Consider the following 22,776-nt stretch of genomic DNA (forward strand, 5'->3'; position numbering starts at 1 on the left):
AATATGGTGTAAAAACACTCTGTCAGCTACCACTCTGTGTCACAGCTTATTTGTGTGTCTGCGCGCAGCGCGCGGGTGGGGGAGGGGCTGCTCGCTCTCACATAAACACACACACGAAGGAGGGTCTGCTCCCTCTCAGAGAGACACAGGCTTGTAGGCTCATGGCAAATCACACATTCACACAGTACAGTGTAGCTCCTGCAATAGCGACTGCTGCGTGCACTGCATCACTCTCACAATTTCCCACAGAGGAATTGTTGGCTCTAGTTATAATTTATAATGCTTATGTACATTCTTTTACAAAAGTGCAATATTTTGATGCTGCTGAGCCATTGATCAACCTTTTTTATGTCTGATATGTTGTAGATGGGAAAAGTAAAAGAAGCAAAAGTTTACTCAAGAAAGATGGCTCTCTATTTTAAGTTATTATAACTTGTTCCTCAGGCACTCAATGTTAATAAACAGGCCTACATTTGAAAACTGTTGACCTCAGTTTTCATTCTTGCATTAGCTTTATGGAATTCATTGTATTAATTAATTTGCACTGAAACTCGATTTAAAGAAAAAAAAAAACGTGGCTGAAATCAAAATCGCAATATCCGCCAGGAGGGAAAAAAAAAAAAATTCGCAATTCAATTTTTTCTTAAAATCGTTCAGCCCTAGTGCACAGCTTTCTGATTTACTGTTTTTCAGACAAAAACATACATATTTACAACCCTGTCATTATCTGGAACTGAGTTTAGATTTCGAACATTCTTACGATAAAACGTCCTGCATAGTCTCTTTATGATAAACGTCTTAATGCCACTTACCCGTGAGGTTATCAAGTAGACATTCTTCTTCGGAACCTTCCAGAGGTATAGCTGGGATACCCATCCCACAACAAAATATTTATAAGCTTCCAGGCTCTTGTAATCTTTGAGGGCTTTGCCAGTGTAACACGATTAACAAGAAATTTGTAAATGTCGTGGTAGGCCAGATCGGGCAAATCGCCGGCACCGCAGCTCCGAATTTCCCTGAACAAGGATTGCGGCAAGTTGTACGGATCTGCAATCCCCAACCTGGAACACTTTTCCACGTAACGCTGCCTCACGTCATCTTCAAGATGCTGAACAAACTTAGAAAAGTTATCGCGCGATGTAGATGGGGTATTTTCCGAATTTTCTTGGGGATTACTCCCTGGATCCATTACGCTCGCGCAAGGTAAACAATCCTGATGCCGTCCAATATGGCGGAGTACACACGTGTGGGTCACGTGACTGCACATCCTCTATAGGATAGATCCTTACACACTAACAAAGAAGGATTTTTCCTATGAAAGAACAAATTTAGCAAGTAAATTTGACGTTCGTAGAATAAATTTTGATCCTATTGTAGCCGTACCTAAATATGGTACAAAGACAATAGTTATGCATACCATTACTTAACTTAATGTGAAAATAATTAACAGATAATCAACATAAAGTTTTGTGTTTTGTTTTTTTTAAAGACTGCGTTGCACTCTGTGCCCCCGGATGCATTCATGGAACCATTATCGATGTTGTTCACAGACACACAGTACTGTAGTCCCGGCACCACGTTTAGATATACAGTGTACGGAGTGCGGGCTCGCGTGCGCGCGCACGGGCGCATTTGTGGAACGATTATCGAGGTTGTTCACAGACACACAATACTCTAGTCCCGGCACCACATTTAGATATACAGTGGTGCTTGAAAATTTGTGAACCCTTTAGAATTTTCTATAATTTCTGCATAAATATGACCTAAAACATCATCAGATTTGCACACAAGTCCTAAAAGTAGATAAAGAGAACACAGTTAAACAAATGAGACAAAATTATTATACTTGGTCATTTATTTATTGAGGAAAATGATCCAATATTACGTATCTATAAGTGGCAAAAGTATGTGAACCTTTGCCTTCAGTATTTGGTGTGACCCCCTTGTGCAGCAATAACTGCAACTAAACGTTTCCGATAACTGTTGATCAGTCCTGCACACCAGCTTGGAGGAATTTTAGCCCATTCCTCCATACAGAACAGCTTCAACTCTGGGATGGTGGTGGGTTTCCTCACATGAACTCCTCGCTTCAGGTCCTTCCACAACATTTCGATTGGATTAAGGTCAGGACTTTGACTTGGCCATTCCAAAACATTAACTTTATTCTTCTTTAACCATTCTTTGGAAGAACGACTTGTGTGCTTAGGGTCGTTGTCTTGCTGCATGACCCACCTTCTCTTGAGATTCAGTTCATGGACAGATGTCCTGACATTTTCCTTTAGAATTCACTGGTATAATTCAGAATTCATTGTTCCATCAATGATGGCAAGCTGTCCTGGCCCAGATGCAGCAAAATAGGCCCAAACCATGATACTACCACCACCATGTTTCACAGATGGGATAAGGTTCTTATGCTGGAATGCAGTGTTTTCCTTTCTCCAAACATAACGCTTCTCATTTAAACCAAAAAGTTCTATTTTGGTCTCATCCATCCACAAAACATTTTTCCAATAGCCTTCTGGCTTCTCCACATGATCTTTAGCAAACTGCAGACGAGCAGCAATGTTCTTTTTGGAGAGCAGTGGCTTTCTCCTTGCAACCCTGCCATGCACACCATTGTTGTCCAGTGTTCTCCTGATGGTGGACTCATGAACATTAACATTAGCCAATGTGAGAGAGGCCTTCAGTTGCTTAGAAGTTACCCTGGGGTCCTTTGTGACCTCGCCGACTATTACACGCCTTGCTCTTGGAGTGATCTTTGTTGGTCGACCACTCCTGGGGAGGGTAACGATGCTCTTGAATTTCCTCCATTTCTACACAATCTGTCTGACTGTGGATTGGTGGAGTCCAAACTCTTTAGAGATGGTTTTGTACCCTTTTCCAGCCTGATGAGCATCAACAATGCTTTTTCTGAGGTCCTCAGAAATCTCCTTTGTTCGTGCCATGATGCACTTCCACAAACGTGTTGTGAAGATCTGACTTTGATAGATCCCTGTTCTTTAAATAAAACAGGGTGCCCACTCACACCTGATTTCAATCAATGGGATGACAAACACCGGACTCTAATTTCACCTTCAAATTAACTGCTAATCCTAGAGGTTCACATACTTTTGCCACTCAGATATGTAATATTGGATCATTTTCCTCAATAAATAAATGACCAAGTATAATATTTTGTCTCATTTGTTTAACTGGGTTCTCTATCTACTTTTAGGACTTGTGCGAAAATCTGATGTTTTAGGTCATAGGCAAAAATATAGAAAATTCTAAAAGGTTTCACAAGCTTTCAAGCACCACTGTACGGTGTCCAGAGCGCGCACATGCTCCCTGTGTGTGCAGGCGCGTGACCTGTGCATGCAGAGTTCAGGATGTCAGTGTCCCAAATCCAATAGGTGATTTGACGTACACACAGAGCGCGCACGCATGCACACACACCTTTATTATTGCTAATTTGACACTGCCTTTTGCTTTCAAAAATGCAAACACATTTAAAGCTCATAGACAACGGTTTTCAATTTATGCACATTTGAAACTTTATATGTTAAAAAACCCTCTGTAATTTTCTTCTGGTCCCAAGAAGTATTGTTAATAAGTAATAATTAAAATAAGTTAATGCAGATCACGGTGAATTTCTGTTCGGCGATTTTCATGACCACTCGGCGCGTGACGTCATTCAAGACAAACAAACCGCTTGAGTTGAGTCCACTTCCATTGTCATTCGGCTTGAGTGCAGATGTGCGTTCGGGAATTTCCAAAGAAAAACCATGCCTTATTGTTGTGCAGTGAACTGTAACAGGACCGGTTCAGGAAGAAGTTTTTACCTTATTCTGAGAGAGATGAAGCGGCGAAGCAAGTGGGTTGGCTTTTTCCGGAAGAGGAGAAGAGGCGGAGCAAGCGGGTTGGCTTTTTCCAAAAGAGGAGAAGAGGCGGAGAGAGTGGATTGTGCGCGTGAAGCCAGAGGGCTGGCTTTTTCCGAAAGAGGAGACGATGCGGAGAGAGTGGATTGTGAGCGTGAAACAAAATCAAGCAGTCAAAGAAGAAACAGAGCAGCAACGCTCAAGCAAAAAGGAGAAGATTGGAGGTAAACATTTTTACCTTTGCTTGCAATTGACAAGTCAAGAATCCTGAGGGATCCTGTACAATCATTGTGGAAATGAGACAAAGGGATATTTCCTCGCTTAGAGTAGGCCAAGCGGAAAATATAGTATAATGCTGCAGATGGCAGGCTAATGTGGCCTACCGGCACACTGTCAAGTAATCGTTACCTATATCCACTAGGGAGGGCGGTTTAATTATTTTTCAAAAGGGCTCTTTAGTATTACGACGAAAGTAGGAATTTATCATAACTACCAGGATAAATCGTTTGGGCGCGAGTCTTGTTGAGGTCCGGGGTCACCGTGATCAGAGTCGGCTGAGTCGCTGTCCGATTCCGAGGCCGCACGGTCAAACCAGTGAGCCACGTTCACGGACTGCTTCGCAACGGCCATGGGTTTATACATATATGGTTTCACCTCTCGATATTCAATTTGCAGAGTTCCTACTTCAAAATCGCTATCAGACATTTTACACAACCTCTCACGACCAAAGTCCGTACACGCGTGCTCAGTTCACAAACCAGTACATTTTAACCGTTTTATTAAAAATTTTAGGGTGCAAATTAGACACCAGAAAGATTGAATTCACTTTTTAGGTCGTTCTTCTAGAAAATAAAAGTTGACATTCTACGTTCCACCTCCGACCCTTGCCTATGACTTTTAATGTGTATTGTTAGGTGGTTTATATTTTTATATACTGCGATGCACTCAAACATTACCTGTGTTGCTCACTGCTGCAGGTTTAGAAGCACACACGAGGACTGCATCCATGGAATGTTTACCGATCTTGTTAACAGACACACAGTACTCTAGTCCCGGCACCACATTTAGATATACAGTGTCCAACCCTTGGGTGTCCTTCAAGAACTACACACACACAAACAAACAAACACGATAAAAATGTGTTAGACGAGAATGTAGCTTACCCACCTTTTTACCATGAGTTTCTCAGCTGTAGTGCGGTCATTTTCCTTTCACATTTAAAACAAATTGCAAAGTAGAGCAACTTATCACTACGACAGTATAATTAACAGTTATTCCACGAAACCAAGTCACACATGAGTTGATAACGAGGTGCGTAGCACTAAGTTGGCTATAAGCCATGTACAGTGAGACTGAGTAGAATAACTTTTATTCTATCCATATTCACTGGATTTTGAGAAAGAGAGCAGTTTTATTTTTTGCAAACCTTATAAATAAAAAAAAGTTTATATAAAACATCCAACAAAATAATTTAGGCTTTTTAAAAACCTATCAATGGCTGCATGAATAGACTTGTGTTTTTTTTTTGTAGAAAGTGCAGTCTTGCTGAGATATAGAATAGCTTTAAACATTTATTTAATGCTTCCTTGGATATTTCAGTTATGTCATTTTCAAACTTTTGAGCTTTTGAACCAGTCTGAAAAAAATTCAACAAATTTTAATGCTTAAAGATGAAAAATGGAAACAAACCAGCGAAATGACAGTAGCAATTTTTTTGAAAAATGACAATGCACGTTGTCAAAATGGCTCAATATTAAAATCCTTTTGATTAATTTGCATTTTTTTTGTGGACGTGTCCATATAATATAAAGAACATTATACGGTGGCGCAAAGATATGAAGTTTATCCTCTCGTGTTGAAAAATACATAATTCATTCGCTTACTCATGAATATGTTCACCACTCGAAGATAAACTTCATATCTTCGCGCAACTGTGTAATATCCTATATATAACGCATGTGAAGAATTTAGTGCATGCTCATAAATAATTTAACACAACGTGTAATGTCTTATAATAACAGTACATTACGAATCAGCACTACTTATAATGCATTGTGTTAACAATTATAAAAATACACCAACACTGCAGAAGTAATTATTACAATGTGAATGATGGTTTATTATACACCTTCCTGTTAGTGTAAAACATGCTGTGTCTGCAGTGACAGTCTGACGTCTGTAAATCCTGACACAACAAAAGGCAGTACTATATTCCACACACTCCCCAGCTTATTCTCTAACTGGAGAGGGAAAAAAAAAAATCATGCAAATATAAGATAAGAAATAACACTCCTTACCTGATCTCCTTTTTCGTTGGTCACTTTCAGTGTATAGTGGAACTTCTTATAAATTGTGTCAAGTCTCTTAGACGGAGACTGAAGATACACACAGAGGGAATCATTACATGGTGAAACCCGCAGTGACGGAGGCTCTGGGATCGCTATGAAACACAAAACGTCTAATATAAATAAAAGTTCGTTCCTTCTATGATACAATGAAAATATAAAACATTTACGTTACCCAATACAGGTTACAAAAAGTGTACACACAAGCTTTACAATATAGCACACAATGCGAGGGGCTGTTAAAAATAACAGCCCCTCGCATTGTGTGCTATATTGTAAAGCTTGTGTGTACACTTTTTGTAACCTGTATTGGGTAACGTAAATGTTTTATATTTTCATTGTTTCATTGTATCATCTCAAACACCTACATCAGACTTGTATGTGAGCTGTGATGGTGTCCAAAATTATTTATAAATTGATTTAGGGGCTCAGTGCTCAGGCACTAAGAGCTCATGTCTTTTCTCTACTCCTGCACTTTTGACGGCTTGAACACCATGTTGTGAATGAAGCATAATCATAAGACTGCGGTACGCAAACGTCCAAGGTGGTAGAAAACACAACCCACTAGAAATTCACGGCTCCTGTGATCGCTTTACTCTTGCTCAGGTGTGAGAGTTTTATCACTCAAACTGGAAACCTCTGTCTACATAAACATTTGTAAAAGTCAACATGTTGCCATAAACGAGTCGTTAACTCTAAATGAAGTTTGTGAAGATGATACTTACTGTCACTTTCTGGATTAATCGGAAAGTAGGTAGTTGGTGTGGATGTCTTGTTCCCCAAGACGGCTGTAACATTGACGTAGTAGGTCTTATGCAGATCAGAGAAAACGTCTGTGAGGTTACAGCGCAATGGGGAACGCACTTCCACACAACTGTGCACCACCATCCAGTCCTCACTGCAAATTCACACAAACCAGAACCAGCAAGTTAAACAGAATAAAGTGTCTCATGGCCTTAAGCATCTCTGATAAACTAAATTGTCTGTCCGAGACACGGACTGGGCCCGTCTCTCGGATGGACCACAGCGTCTGTCCGGACGGACCGGACCCGTCTCTCGGATGGACCACAGCGTCTGTCTGGACGGACCGGACCCGTCTCTCGGATAGACCACAGCGTCTGTCTGGACGGACCGGACCCGTCTTTCTGATGGACTAAAGCGTAAAGACAGAGCAAGTCTGATAGAAGTTCAAAAAGAACTGAAGCAACTCCTAACTAAAGCAAGAGAACACAAACAATGGAACAGAGCCTCTTAACTTCAAATACTAAAAGACTCTGGGATACAATGAAATCAGTAACTAATATGAACCCTGCAAAAAAACAAATTACCACTTTGGATGAACAGCAAAAACTAAATGAGCTTTATGATTTCTATTTGAGATTCGACTTGGAGAATTTTTCTTACGAGTGTGACAGTGTGATGCAGTCTCTACCAGAAACTGATACCACCTGCTGGCTGGAAGTGGATCCACTTAATGTTCAGCGGCTCTTTAGTACTGTGTGAACTGATAAATCCACAGGCCCAGACGGACTGCCGGCTTTTCTGCTCAAAAGCTGTGCAGAGGAACGGACACCAGCATGGGGTCCTATATTCCAGCAGTCGTTAGATACCCATACTGTCCCAGCTCTGTGGAAGAGGTCAATAATAACACCAGTGCCCAAAAAGCCTTGCGCTACAGAGAATAATGACTTTGGCCCCGTAGCTTTGACCTCGATAATCATGAAAGGTTTTGAAAAATGTGTCTCGCTGCTCAAAATAGAAGTACAGCCTGTGTTACATGCATGTCAGTTTGCCTCCAACCATGAACACAGTACAGAGGATGCTATGTTGCACTTTATTTCTAAGCACCTGGAAGAGACAAAAGCTTATGTTCTGATTTTATTCATTTGATTTTAGTTCAGCATTGAATACTGTGCAACCCCACCTGCTTTTAGAGAAGCTGAGGGACATGAATGTCAACACTACCTTGGTAAATGGTTTTATTCTTTTTTAGCTAATCAGACACTGTCAGACATCAAACACTAATGCAGGAGTCCCACAAGGCTGTGTGCTTTCACCAATACTTTTTACACTGCACACCAACAACTGCAGGAAAGTACATCCCAATTTTATTTTTAAATTTGCAGATGATACAGCAATTGTGAGTCTTCTGCATAAGGACATGGATTCTTTTGTATACCACAATGAGATCCAACACCTTCATTAAGTGGTGTGACAAAAACCATCCGATTTTAAACGTGGCAAAAACACAACAGATGATTCTTGACCCAAGGCAAGTGACGACACATGAGCCAGTGGTCATTAAAGACCAGACTATCAATCAAGTGGCCACATGCAAATACCTAGGGATCCATATCGATAACCTTCTCTGCTGGAAATCACATATTGACAATTTGTGCAACAAACTGCAGCAGAGATTGTATTTTTTGAGACACCTGAGGCTGCATGGTGTTAGCAACCAGATCATGCTAATTTTTTTATAAAGCTATCTTAGAGAGCCTCATCAGATATGGAATCACAGCCTGGCTTGGTAACCCAACAGTACAACTGAAAAACAGGCTGGCTAGCATGCACAAAACAGCAATGAAGATAATTGGTATGAAACAAATGGGCCTTTTCCACTACCCTTTTTCAGCTCACTTCAGCCCAACACGGCTCGCGTTTCGACTACCTCAGAGCAGCACGACTGAGCTCACTTCAGCCTTACTCAGCACCCAAAACTCGCACGGTTTTGGAATGAGGCTGAAGTGAGCCGTTTGGCCGAGTGGGGCTAGGGGCGTGAGGAGACACTCCCCTGTGCACCGATTGGTGAGGAGGAGTGCCCTCACATGCCCACACACGCCCCGCGAGCACGCTGGGAACCACCATCTATAAACACCGTAAACCCGGAAGAAGAATAATTACGACAAATTATGCGCCTTGCCTCATCTATACGCTCTTGCGAGTATCTGTTGGCGTTGTCGGTGACAACAAGCCACAGCACCAAGACCAGCAACAGTAACGACTCCATGTCCTCCATGTTTATTGTTTACTATCCGGGTCGTGAGACTACCGCTTAAAAGGTCACGGTCACTGTTTGCGCCACCTAACGACATCAAGTGACGTCCACCCACTTTCGCTAACTCCACCCAATGTGTCCACCCACTTCCAGCCAGCACGGTTCAGCGTGGTTGTAGTCGAAATGCAACCCCAACAGCCCCACTCAGCTCGACTCAGCCCAACTCAGCACCGCACGGCTCAGCCCAACTCAGCCGCGTTGGTAGTGGAAAAGCCCCAAAAATGAATCCCTATGCCCCTTTTCCACCAAAGCAGTTCCAGGGCTGGTTCGGGGCCAGTGCTTAGTTTGGAACCGGGTTTTCTGTTTCCACTGACAAAGAACTGGCTCTGGGGCCAGAAAAACCGGTTCCAGGCTAGCACTAACTCTCTGCTGGGCCAGAGGAAAGAACCGCTTGGGGGGGGCGGAGTTGTTAAGACCAACAACAATAAGACCGCGAAAGATCGCCATTTTTAAGCGACGAGAAGCAGCAGCTGTACAATCGCGAAGTCATCCATTATTATTATTATTATTATTATTGTTGTTGCTGCTGCTTCTTCCGTGTTGTTTTTGCTTTGATATTCGCGCCAAGGTTTATGCAAACGTAGCGATGTAACTGATGTATACAGCGACGTAATGACGTATACAGCGACGTAAATGACGTATACAGCGACGTAAATGACGTGGCTTCCCTTAGCACCGCGAGCTATGGAAAAGCAAACTGGTTCTCAGCTGGCTCGCAAGTTGAACGAGTTGTGAACCAACACCAGCCCCGAACCAGCCCTGGAACTGATTTGGTGGAAAAGGGGTAATAGAGAATTTGTACAACCAGTCAGTCATGAAACAAGCAACAAAAATCTCTTCAGACTCCACTCATCCACTGTCCTCTGAATATGAACTTCTCTCATCAGGAAGAAGATACCAAATGCCAAAGTGCAAGACAAACCACCTCAAGTTATCATTTGTTCCAGCCTCTATTAAGCTGTTGAACAATGTTAAAAACTAGTGCGGTAGGGCAGCGTGCAATGAACACACAGGCACTTCAGCACTAGCACTTTTTCTTCATTTTAATTTGCCTAATGTCTTTGTACTGCCATTGTCAAATGTAGTCCATGTTTGTTTTATGTGACAGAACTGTTTTTGTAATGATGTTTCCTGTGATGGTGTTTTTATTTTGTTTTGTGAAGCAATGAAATGTAGCACTATGCCCAAGACAAAATTTCCCTTAGGGGACAATAAAGTTTACTCTACTACTCTGTCTGGACGAACCAGACCGGTCTCTCTGATGGACTAAAGCGTCTGTGTGGATGGACTGGACCGGTCTCTCTGATGGACTAAAACATCTCTGACTGTCTCTCTGATGAATTAGTATCTGTAAACATCAGTAAGGTCCATACGCGATGGTGCGGAAGTCGACTCTGTAATGCAGTCCTGCAGGAGACCCTGGCCCGTCTTGCCACATCAGCAGATAAATGAAGTGCTGGGACTCCATCCTGAGGTTCACCGGTGCAGGGATGTCTCCACACAACACTGGAAACAGAAAGGAAAAGGGGGATTGTAGTGTGTTATATTATTGCTCAAGAAAGTGCACTAGATTAAGTCTACTTCATAAAAGTGAGTTAGAATTAGGTTTATTGAGCCAGAAGACTCATTTGTGGGATTGATGACATTGCTGGTTGAATATGGTAGATTGGCAGGCTACAATAGGGGTGGCCAAACTGCGGCCCAACATGAATTATAAAAATCAAACTGTAATTTGGCCCGTTGTAATGTCAGTCTGAGTACATTGCACTTTAGTTTCAACACTGGGTGGCGCTGCAATTTTGAGCAAGATTTGGCTCAGCTCTAGACTCTTTGGTTGAGTTGCTCACGTTCGCTCACGTTACTGTTGTTTACTTTATTGGTTGTTGCCTTGGAGACGAGCAAAGCACTCAGATGAGCGATTACATGCACTCTCACAGTAACTGACAAAAGATGGAAGTGAAAAGACGAAAAATGGAGAATGAGTGTAGAAAATTTCAGACTAGATGGGAAAATGTGTTTGTTTGATTTGGAAGGAGTCTGTAGCAGTGATGAAAGACTATAATGTTTGAAGACACTATGAAACTAAACATCAGTCATACACTTCATACACTGGCCTGGAGAGGGAGAGAAAAGTCAAACAGATGACAGCTAGCCTGTTAGCACAACAGCAGCATTTTTTTCATGCCAACAAACTTCAAGAAAACAGCACCAGAGCTAGCTATGAGGTATCTCAACTGATCGCTGAGCATGGAAAACCTTTCTCGGACGGTGAATTTGTTAAACACTGCCTCACTAAAGTTGCCGGGATAATGTGTCCAGAGAAGATTCAGGACTTCAGAAATGTGAGTTTGTCCAGACAAACAGTTGCCAGACGAATCGAAGACCTCTCAGCTAACTTGAATCAGCAAGTATCAGACAAGGCAAGAGCATTTGAGTTTTACTCTATTGTGTGTGATGAGAGTACCGATGCTACAGACACAGCGCAGCTGCTGATTTTTTTACGAGGCATCGACATTAACTTTGGCATTACCGAGGAGTTACTTGATCTTAGGAGTCTAAAAGGTACCACAACGGGTATGGACATTTTTGAGGCTGTATAGGCTGCGATTAATGACATTAACCTGCCCTGGGACAAGCTGTGTGGAGTTACCACAGATGGGGCTCCAGCAATGACTGGCAAATGTAATGGGATGGCTTCTATGGTGTGCAGAAAAGTTCGCAAAAGGGGAGGTGAGGCTGTAAAAATGCACTGCATTATCCAGCAGGAAGCACTCTGTGCTAAGACTGTTCAGGTGAATGATGTGATGGACATGGTGGTTAAAACAATCAATCAATCTCATTCGTGCAAAGGCGCTCAATCACAGTTCCAAACTTTTTTGTCTGAAGTTGAAGCCGAATTTGGAGATGTCATCTACCACTCAGATGTGCGCTGGCTCAGTTGCGGCACCGTTCTGCACAGGTTTTACTCACTGAGATCAGAAATTGACCAGTTTTTGAAAGAGAAAGGCAAGCCTCTTCACGAACTGGATGATCCCCTATGGTTGGCAGACCTGGCTTTTTTGGTAGATCTGACCAGCCATCTTAACGCACTGAACAAGCGCCTTCAATGCAAAGATCAACTTGTCTCTCACCTGTACGCACACCTGAAAGCGCTCTGTGTCAAGCTCAAACTTTTAGAGGCGCAACTACGCGACTTCAATGTAGTTCACTTCCCCACAATGTTGGAGCTAAAGACAGCTTTTCCGAATGCCAACATCTCTGCCCAAAAAAATAAATATGTACAGGTCTAGACATTAAGCATTTACCACTGGTGGCCCATTGGGCCAGTGGAATTGAAAAGTTACTGGCCCAAATGGAAAATGTGGTGGCCCGAATGCGCGCGGTACCCAAACCACAGCTGCCGCAGGCAGCTGCTGCAAGCACCATAGGTGCTTGCAGAAAGAGGGGGGTCTGGGGGCCCTCCCCTGGAAAATTCTGATTTTTCAATTCATATTCGTGCATTTTAAGGTGAAATTAATGAAAATAAGATTATTCATATTTTGCTAACATTATTATATCTTTCTTTGTTCACATTGATATTTTATTGTTTGCATTTCTTGTTCTATCAATTTCTTAGTTACATTTAAAAATTTCCTTTGTTCTCTGTTCGTTTAACACACGCTGTTGATTACTGTTTTACATTAACAATTGTTTGTATAAGTTTTAGAATAAGCCAAGTTTTGCCTCACCATGCCACTAACTTGTTTATAGAATAAGCTTTGCCTGTAACCCACCCTGTGTGATGTAGACATATTTTCCTTGTTTGTCATGGTTTCAACTTTGGCTCATATATTCTCAACATTGTAGATATTGAATTCTCACCACTGTAGATATTCTTATAGAAATAGAAGTACAATGAACTTTTTAAATACACCTTTATATAATAGCCACAAGACACACACAGGCCAGTCCCAAGGCTGGATGAAAGGTGAGGGTGGCATACTAACCCTTATCATGCTGGATTTAAATGGGCATTTTTATTGCCCATGAAGAAGTTTTATTTCTTAATTAATAAAATATCATGAGAATCACTGACAAACCATACATTTCCCGAAAGGGTGGACTTTGGGGAATAATCGAGTGAGATTTTTGCAAAGCCTTACCTGCTCGGGGGTGATTTATAACCCTAATTACCTGTTAATTAGCTAATTAACAGGTATGCTCAGGTGAGCCAAAAAGGGGTGAAATGTGTTTTTTTAATAAGACAAGATATAAACACCAAATTTTCAGGATATGTCCTTGGGGGAACTAGTAGTACGTTTTTGCAAATTCAGCTCATTTGCATAAACCATTGCCATAGCAACAGCAGATACCCTAGCAACTGGGGGTATACTGTAGGGCTGCACGATTATGGAAAAAATGATAATCACGATTATCTTGATCAAAATTGTAATCGCGATCATTAATCACGATTATTCTTGATGTTAGGGAAATCACAAATTTTATTTCATTATATTCAAACAAACAATATGAACAGCTTTCAGTGCAGAATGAAATTTAAAAGAGAAATTCTGATTTCCAAATGACAAATAAATGAAATTTATCCAAGAAATTACCAAAGGATGAAGGACCATGCAACAATTACATAGCATTATACTGAGGCCTACAAGTTTTTAGCTAGAAAGACCAGCCTATCAACATGCTCTGGCTTTAAACATGAGCAAAGGCAGGTCACAACATTGCCTCCAGTGCTAAATAGTCCGTTGTTCCGACATAGTTAGCTTTTCTCTCTCACCTCAATCTGTTACCTACTCTCACGCTATCACCCCTTGAAGAAGATACCGCTGCACTGAAGCTCTGTGCACTTGGCCAGTGTTGCCAGATGCTGCTGACGTTTTCCAGCCCAAAATATGTTCAAAACCCGCCAAAATGCACTTAAAACTGCCCAATCTGGCAACACTGCACTTGGCTTGCTTGCTTATTTAGGCGGAGTAATGAAACCTTACATGCGTCGGTTCGCCCCCTAATGGTTTGGCGGAGTATTGGTCAAAAAGTGCTTGATCAGATATACAGCAGAGCTCGCATTTTAAATGGAAATAAATCGCGATTTTCATTTAATTTAATCGTGGCAGTCAAAATCGCAATTTTCGATTAAATTCGATTAATTGTGCAGCCCTAGTATACTGGGTTTAGCATGGTCTGGTTGTACCAGAGAGGGTCAGAATAGTTATTTGTTGTAATGAACTAATGTAGACCTAGTTTGGCTATTTTGATAGATTTCATCATCTTTGGATATTTGAATAATATAATATATGGGATCAGATCTAATTTACCACATTATTTTATCTGTTCTTCTATTTCAGTCATAGCAACCAACATTTATACTTCATTCTTTAAATCACTAAAAGTTGATACACGTGTAGCCATATTTCTTGGCAGTGTATCCTGAAATTTTGATATTAATATACAAAGTCTGAACGATTTTACACCATCTGAAGCTAAAGCGCGTGTTGAAATGTTTTACGATTTGGCGAGTTGTAAACCGAGCGTGACGTCACGCGCTCTGATTGGCTGCCGAGTTCAAAATGAAGCCGTTCGTTAACAGCTGATAGTTAATTTATGCATGATCGTATTTAAACTGTTTACCTGGCCTTTGGCCAGGTTGGGGAGCATGGAGTTTGAACATATTTCTATTTGAATTTCACCGTTCTGATGGTCGCCTTGCTGCAACCGTCTTCGTCTACAAGATGCTATTTTCCCGCCAAAATGACGCTTCCGAACAGTGCCGAACATCTCCGAAGATGCACGAAGACGACACACTCCTGCTGCGGAGCGGAGCGTGATGAAAACAAAGATGACGGACCTCGTATCGAAAAGGTGCATTTTACGAACAATTTCTTCACAATTCTGGGTAAAATATGAGTAATAAAATTTGTTAATTTGTATCGAAAATGTACTGGCCCGCCCGGGCCACTGTTTGGACAAATTTAGTGGCCCGAACTGGCCCGAAAGACGTAAAAAACACCGCCGGGCCATCGGGCAAGTGCTAATGTCGAGCCCTGATGCATCAGTGATCACATCTCTTCTGGCAGAATTTCGCAAGCGCGTTCAGGATTTTTCGGTCATTGAGAAAGACATGAAACTATTCACAACACCATTCTCGGTTGACGTGACAGATGTTGATGAGCATATGCAGATGGAAGTTATTGAGATCCAGTGCGACGATTCACTAAAAAGTCAGCATCAGCTTCTCCCCCTACCAGAGCTTTATCAGAGTTTGGATAAGACCAGGTTTCCTCTCATGAAACGCCATGCCACAAGAATGATTAGTCTGTTTGGGTCTACGTACATATGCGAGCAGACATTTTCTCTTATGACTCTGAACAAAAGCCGACTAAGAACGAGGCTGACCGACAGACATCTCTGCGACATTTTTCACATCGCAACATGAAGGCTTACTCCTGACCTGCCAGCTATTCTTCAGTCCAAGACTCAGCATCACTGCTCCCACTGAATGACATTGCAATTTTTTTTTTTTTTACCTGCAAATGTTTTCATCAGTCTTGTTGCACCTTTGTCACTGATCGTGACCCATTTTCAGTTAGGCTACTTAACAAAGCACTAAGATTAGGCCTATACACAGGCATATTTTCTTGATGTGACTGCCTGTACTGCCTTTTTCCTTTTCTCCTTTTGGGCTACATGTGAATGTGATATTTATTCATTTGCAGACCTTTGTTACATTGTCAGTTATTAGGCTAATTGAAATTCATTTCATACCAAAGTAGGTTGTTTTATTACCTCCACCAAGGAGGTTATGTTTTTGGTAGCGTTGGTTGGTTTGTTTGTTAGCAACATTATGGAAAAAGTAATGAACGGATTGCTCTGAAATTTTTCCCAGAGGTGTGACTGGGCACAAGTAACAATCCATTAAATTTTGGCGGTGATCCGGATCACCTTCTGGATTTTTTTTAAAGGATTCTTGGCGGAGGTCTGCACTCTGAGTGCTTTTCTAGTTAGGCTATGTTCTTATGTAAGCCATTCGCATTTTATACCAAACTACATTAGCTTACACAGCCACTTTCTCTCAGAAGTGTTGAAACTGCCTTAACCCTCTGTGTTGTTCACTCAGACATTTATGTTCATAGTCTGTTGCATTCTACATATTTCAGGTTACATTCTGAGATTTTCAAATGTTTATTTGAATGAAACCAAGGATAAGTAAAGGTGTGTACTGTAAATTTAATAAAGTACTCAGACATCATTATGCGTTTATTATGTGCCTATAATTCACATCATATCAAGTAGGCTACTATTTCAACAAAAATACAATGTTTTGCACGGTCTAAAAAAACATTGTAACTAGTCTAAAAGACATCTTTAATTTCTATCGGCCCTTGGCAGCTCATATTTTTCTTTATGGGGCCCTCAAGCAAAAAAAGGTTGGGCACCCCTGGTCTACAAGCTCAGCATCCCTGGTGCAAATCCTGGCCAGGATCCTACCAGGATCCTAGCAGGATCTTACCAGGATCCTAACCAGGATCTTGTACAGGATCTGAAATACAATCCTAAAGGATCTTGTAGGATCCTTGTAGGAATCCTGTAGGATCTTGGACAAGATCCTTTAGGATCCTAACCAGGATCTTGTACAAGATCCTGGTTAGGATCCTGGTAAGATCCTACAGGATTTTGTGAAGGATCCTACAATATCCTACAGGATCTTGTACAGGATCCTGTTCAAGATCTTGTTTAAGATCCTACAAGATCCTACTCAGGATCCTGAAGCATTTGAGTTAGGATCTCATTCGGGATCCTACTCAAGATCTTGTTTAAGATCCTACAAGATCCTACTTAGGATCCTGAAGCATATGAGCTAGGATCTTACTCAGGATCCTACTTAGGATCTTTTACAGGATCCTGATACTTTTTCAAGATCTTATACAGGATCCTGTTCAAGATCCTATCACTGCCAAGATTTTGGCTCCTTCTAGGATCCTGCACAGGATCTTATATAGGATCCTATTTCTACTTAGGATCTTAAATAGGAATGTAATCCTGTGCAGGATCCTATTTCTACATAGGATCCTATTCAGGATCTTAAATAGGATCCTGTTCCTATGTAGGATCCTATTCAGGATCCCATTCCTAAATAAGATCCTACCAGGATCCTACAGGATCCTGTGTAGAATTTGCACCAGGGATGCCAAAAACACAGGTCATGACTCTGAACTTTATGGCCCCAAAGAACCTGCAGGACAAATATAATCTTAAGTGGGAAGCAGAAGCTTTAAAATATTTAGGAATAACTCTGACTAAAGATCTCTCACAACTAACACAAGCAAATTATGGGCAATTATCTCTAAAGATAAAATCGGACCTGCACAGATGGAATCTAATCTTATCTTAGGCCTGAACGCCAGAATAAGCGCTGTCAAGGTGAGCATCTTCCCTCGACTATTACACATTTTTCAAACACTCCCAGTAGAGGTAAATGATAATCAATTTAGGGAATGGGATAAATGGATTTCACGGTTTATCTGGCAGGGAAAGAGACCAAGAATCCGATTCAGTGTCCTGCAATTGGGAAAAGAAAGAGGAGGTATGGCATTGCCCTGTTTAAGAAACTATTTTTATGCCTCACAGTTAACTCTGTTATATTGGTGCAATAGGGAGTATAAATCTAGATGGAAGGAATTGGAATTCGGGATGACTGCTAATCTGCTTTTACAGGCGGTAATCGCAGATGGTGGACTAGTAACACGAGTGGAAGAGATAAAAAAAAAAAATCCATGGATAAATTGCACATTAAAAATATGGTATAAGGTGGTTATGTGGACTTCATATTATGCTAAGAATTTTCAGATGGTGTGCCTACGACAGAATTTTTCCCTAACAGGGGCGATAAGAAATTTGAATCTTGGACTAAGAAAGGACTTACAACATACATCTCATTTACATATAAAAAAATGCACTATCAAGTTTTGAGTCTCTGCAGGGAAAACATGGCTTAGAACAAAATTATTTTTTTTAGATATCTTCAAGTAAGAGATTACTTTAACAAGAAGTGCAAACTTACAGACTTCTCCACGGTGGAGTCTGAGTTTTATAAAATCCTGAAGTCAGCCTCTATTACGTTACCTAGCAAGTCCATTTCTAGATTGTATAATGCTCTTTTACATGCTAAAAGTGAAAACACTTTGTATGTGAAAGAAAAATGGGGAAAAGAAGCAGGAATAGGGATCTCAGAGGAGGTTTGGGGGGAAATATGCAGTTTTCAATTGGCATCGACTAACTCCTTGGAGTGGAGAGAACATTGTTGGAAGAATATAATAAGGTTTTTTAAAACTCCACATCAGGAGAAATACAGAAATACGAACTTGATGTGTTGGAGACAATGTGGTTCAATGGTAGCAAATTATTATCACATATTCTGGGACTGCCCCAAACTGAACTTGTATTGGAATGGTATTCAGAAAGCACTGTGCTCGGTATTTGAAGCTCAGATACCAATGGACTGGAAGAATCTTTACCTGGGACATGTGTTAGTTCTGAAACAGAGGGAGGACATAAAGCTGCTGCACGCCCTTCTAGCGGCAAGTTTAAAAAAAAAAAACGATCACGAGAAGGTGGCCAAATCCAGTACCACCTACATTGGATGATTGGTATGGAAGAATTATGGAAATATTTAAAATGGAGAAATTGACCTATTCTCTACGGATTCAAAAGGACAAATTCTAACAAATTTGGAATAAATAGATTGAATTCATCATCCCGATGAGAGCAGACTTTGTATTGTTACTGTTACTTAGTACAAATTCCCTTGTGCTGATGCGAATAATAGCAATATAAGCTCCCTTGGTTCTAGTGTTTATTGTGATTGTGTTATTCATGACAGGAGGACATAATATGAACATAGCTTTGTCTTTCTCACATATGTAAGAGCTTCTAGCAGAGGTACTTTAAGACAGATTTAAGGAGGTACTTGGGTACATATTCTATTTTTTATCTTCCTTTTTGAATTTCCTCTCGTGGTCTGAATCAGGGCTCGAAATTCGCGGTGGTCCGGTCGCCCGAGGCGACTTAATTTGTCATTTGGCGGGTAATTCCTGTCACTAGCCAGCCCAGCTGGCAAGTTGAAAAAAAAAAAAATTATGAAGCGAAGACTCAGACACACTGTCAACTAAAGCCGCCACATATTAAGCGTGTGTCGTGTCTGTGTTAATCGATGTGTTTATCGGCAGGACGGAAAATACCGAAGAATTTCAAATCATGTCGTGTACGAGTCAGGGTGTCAGTTTTTCACTACTGTGCATGCATGTAACGCATCTCGTTGAATATCGCGGTAATCACGTGTGGTATTGGACCAGGTGGGTGGAGCACAGAAGCACGGCAGGCCAGAACAGTTCTCAATGAACTATTTATTGCTAGCTTTTCAGCCTTTTAATCATTTCCCAGCCGCGCGCGCGCACACACACACACACACACACACGTGTTCTGGTTGGGGAGAGAGAGCTCCCTTTCTCTGCTCTCCTCTCCTTTTAAAGGGCACGGTCACTGGGGAAGACACGCAAACACAGGTTAATCCCCATCAGGTGCAATGATTCCACCACTTACCTTCCCTGACTCCACCCTCCATTCACAGACTGACGCTTGGCCACACCCCTACTGCCACATCATGTTATCAAATTCAATAGGCCACATTATTGCCCATTTAAACAACACGTGTGTTTTGTTGTTGTTTACATCTACATCTGCCAAAGCTACACTGTGATGTGGAATTTTCTGAAAGGTGTACAGAAACTGCCAGAGACGGGGACAAAGCGACCTCGGTCTGAAGAGGAGAAAAAGGCCACCGATAAAGCATACGAGAAGGAGAAACGACAAAGGACTTATAGGCTAAGCAAACGTGGGAGCAGGGTAGGCCTTGGCTGCGATATGATTTTTATGGAATAATTAATTTTTTTCAAGTTGATTCCTAGTCAATATGAAGCTCCTAATGCTTTCTCTCTCATAAATGGTTAAATACAGAAAGCATGTTGGACATATTTTGGGTGCTATAGTCATGATCGTAAGTATATTTGTTTTCAATACTCATACACCAAGTTGCCAAGTTTTCCAATATATTATTTGTTGATATTATATTATGGTGCTCTGTGTTGTTCTCATTTATGTATTTAACAACAGTATCAAAATACTGGGGTCTTGAAATAAATGCACATTAGTCGTGAACAATGGTAACTACTCTCTTTTGTGTTATTTTTGACAGAAGTAAAATTCACACATGAACAAATTTTGGCTAGTTGATTTTCTGTTTGGCGAGTTACTTTGGAAGGTGACTAGTCCGGCTGGCTGGTGAAAAAAAAATATGAATTTCTAGGCCTGTGAATTATAGCTCACAGGATCAGAAAGATGTAAGGCTTTTGAGTTCATGTGCATATGCAAAAATGGAAAAGGTTTTTCTGTTTTGTAAGGATAACAAGTGAAGCTGAATTTTTTGTAAACTGACCTTTTCTGAATTAAAAAAAAAAAGAAGTTAGGCTTATTAATTCAGATCAATCAGCCTGTAAAGTTACACTGAGTGTGTTCAATATTAAATACAGAAGAGAAAAGGTGTGTTCCAGACCTGAGCAGGAAACAGTGAGCATCATGAGCAGGGTGTAAACATGATCCATAGCAACAGAGTCAGAAAGACACGTCCCGTCCCTCTCTCCCTTTCACATCACTGCTAAAGGCTTTACACGTGTAACGCCCTTCATTCCACTGTTTCTAAACCACAATATGCCTCCAGGAGAACAACGCCGCCATACTAGCAACGTTATTAGCTTTAGCTCTGAAGCTAAGCAGATGTTCACCGCTTCCCGTTTTGATCAAGAGATAAAAAAAAAAAAGTTAGCGTGACTTCTAACTTCAACTTCCGAATACAATCAATTGACGATTTCCATACACCAAGTTAAATTATCTCTCAGAAGTCCAAAGCCACACCTCATCTCTAACAACTACCACGGAACTGCTTTCTAACATCAAAACATCCAGGAAACACTGACAAAAGAAACTAAAACACTTCTCGGAATTTTCAAATGAGCTTCCGGAAAACGTTTTTAGCTCCCGCCCTTCCTACGGGTATACCTCCTTTTGATTGGTCACTTGATTGTAAATCTTTACCTCCAACCAATCGTAGTGAGAAGGCAGGAGACTTGCGAGGCGTACATAGAGCGGTACAAATTACAAACACTTCCTGCCGGATGTCTCGCCATCATCCAAAATAAAAGTCCTGATCTACGACCTGATGCATCCTCTGCTTCTTCTTCTTCTTTCCGATTTATTGGCGGTTGGCATCCACTATGGTGCATTACCGCCACCAACTGTATTATTGCGACATTACAATGAGGTATGGAGCTTCAATGGAGGAGTGACAAAAAAAAAATTAACTAAATCCTGTCAAAAATGCCAATATTCTTCAGGAACATAAGAACAAATCTCCAAGCTGACGGTACTGAAAAGGCAAATAATCTCTCAAGAGTGAGACTGGTCTCCCCTAGTTCTCGAACCTCTTCTAGTAGAACGCTTCTCTGTCTACTGTATGCTTGGCATTCTAACACAACATGTCTAACAGTCTCCATTTCGCTGCAGTTAACACAGTGACCTGTGGCATGCTTGCCAATGATGTAGAGGTTATGATTTAGTCTAGTGTGTCCTATCCTAAGTCTTGTTATAACTTGCTCTTCTTTCTGACTCCAAGTATCCTGTCTTCTAGTGGGAACCTTTTTTTGTACAGTGCGCAGAAAGCTGCCCTTACTCTCCCTGTCCCACTGCCCCTGCCATAGTCCTAGCATTTTAGTGACTATGATGGTCTTAACTTCTGCTCTACTCAGTGGGATATTAAACTGTGCCTCAAATTTTAAAGCATTTTTGGCAAGCTGGTCTGCAACCTCATTCCCTTCAATACCTGAGTGAGATGGAACCCATAAGAAATTAACCAGAATATCTTGCTGATGCAGTCTGAAGAGACTTTGAAGGACATCGTACAGTAGGTCAGGTCTACACACTGACTTGCCATGTAGAATACTGGTCAATGCTGACATAGAGTCAGAACATATAACATTATATCTAGTTTTAACCTCTTCAATCCATTCCAGTGCAAGACAGATTGCAAATAATTCTACTGAGTAAACTGCTAGGTGGTCAGACACCCTTTTTGATATTTCTTTGTTATATTTTGGGATAAAGACTGCAGCCGCAGTCTTCCCTGTTTCAGGGTCTTTAGAGCCATCTGTAAAAATCTGAACCCCTTCAGGATATTTGTTTTGTATGTGCACATTAATCAAATAATTCACATCACTGTCCTCGCCAGCATCCTTACGCGTTTTAACTAAGTCAAGATCCACCATAGGCATAATAAACAGCCAAGGTGGAATAACCGGTAGAGGTATCACAGAACTGTGGGTCAACTCAGTTAGGCCAAGTTCCTCAGCCTGACCATTCCCGACCCACCCAAAACTATTAAAATCTGCCTTACCATGTTCCCAACATTGATTTA

At 41.2% G+C, this 22,776-nt stretch overlaps 1 protein-coding gene across 1 annotated transcript in view; it reads right to left on the bottom strand.

The window, feature by feature from the left end:
* LOC132891499 (interferon alpha/beta receptor 2-like) overlaps positions 1-21,297 on the bottom strand; it is a 46,549-nt gene extending 25,252 nt beyond the window's left edge. Inside the window, exons 1-5 of the mRNA XM_060929136.1 lie at positions 20,863-21,297; positions 10,634-10,766; positions 6,928-7,100; positions 6,155-6,297; positions 4,814-4,961 (exon numbers count right to left, since the gene is read on the bottom strand). Of these exons, the coding sequence (XP_060785119.1) occupies positions 4,814-4,961; positions 6,155-6,297; positions 6,928-7,100; positions 10,634-10,766; positions 20,863-20,911 (646 nt within the window). The 5' untranslated portion in view covers positions 20,912-21,297. The remainder of the gene's footprint in view (positions 1-4,813; positions 4,962-6,154; positions 6,298-6,927; positions 7,101-10,633; positions 10,767-20,862) is intronic.
* Between the last annotated feature and the right edge of the window lie 1,479 nt (positions 21,298-22,776).

The sequence above is a fragment of the Neoarius graeffei genome, chromosome 9 (genome assembly GCF_027579695.1).
Source record: "Neoarius graeffei isolate fNeoGra1 chromosome 9, fNeoGra1.pri, whole genome shotgun sequence".
NCBI lineage: Eukaryota > Metazoa > Chordata > Actinopteri > Siluriformes > Ariidae > Neoarius > Neoarius graeffei.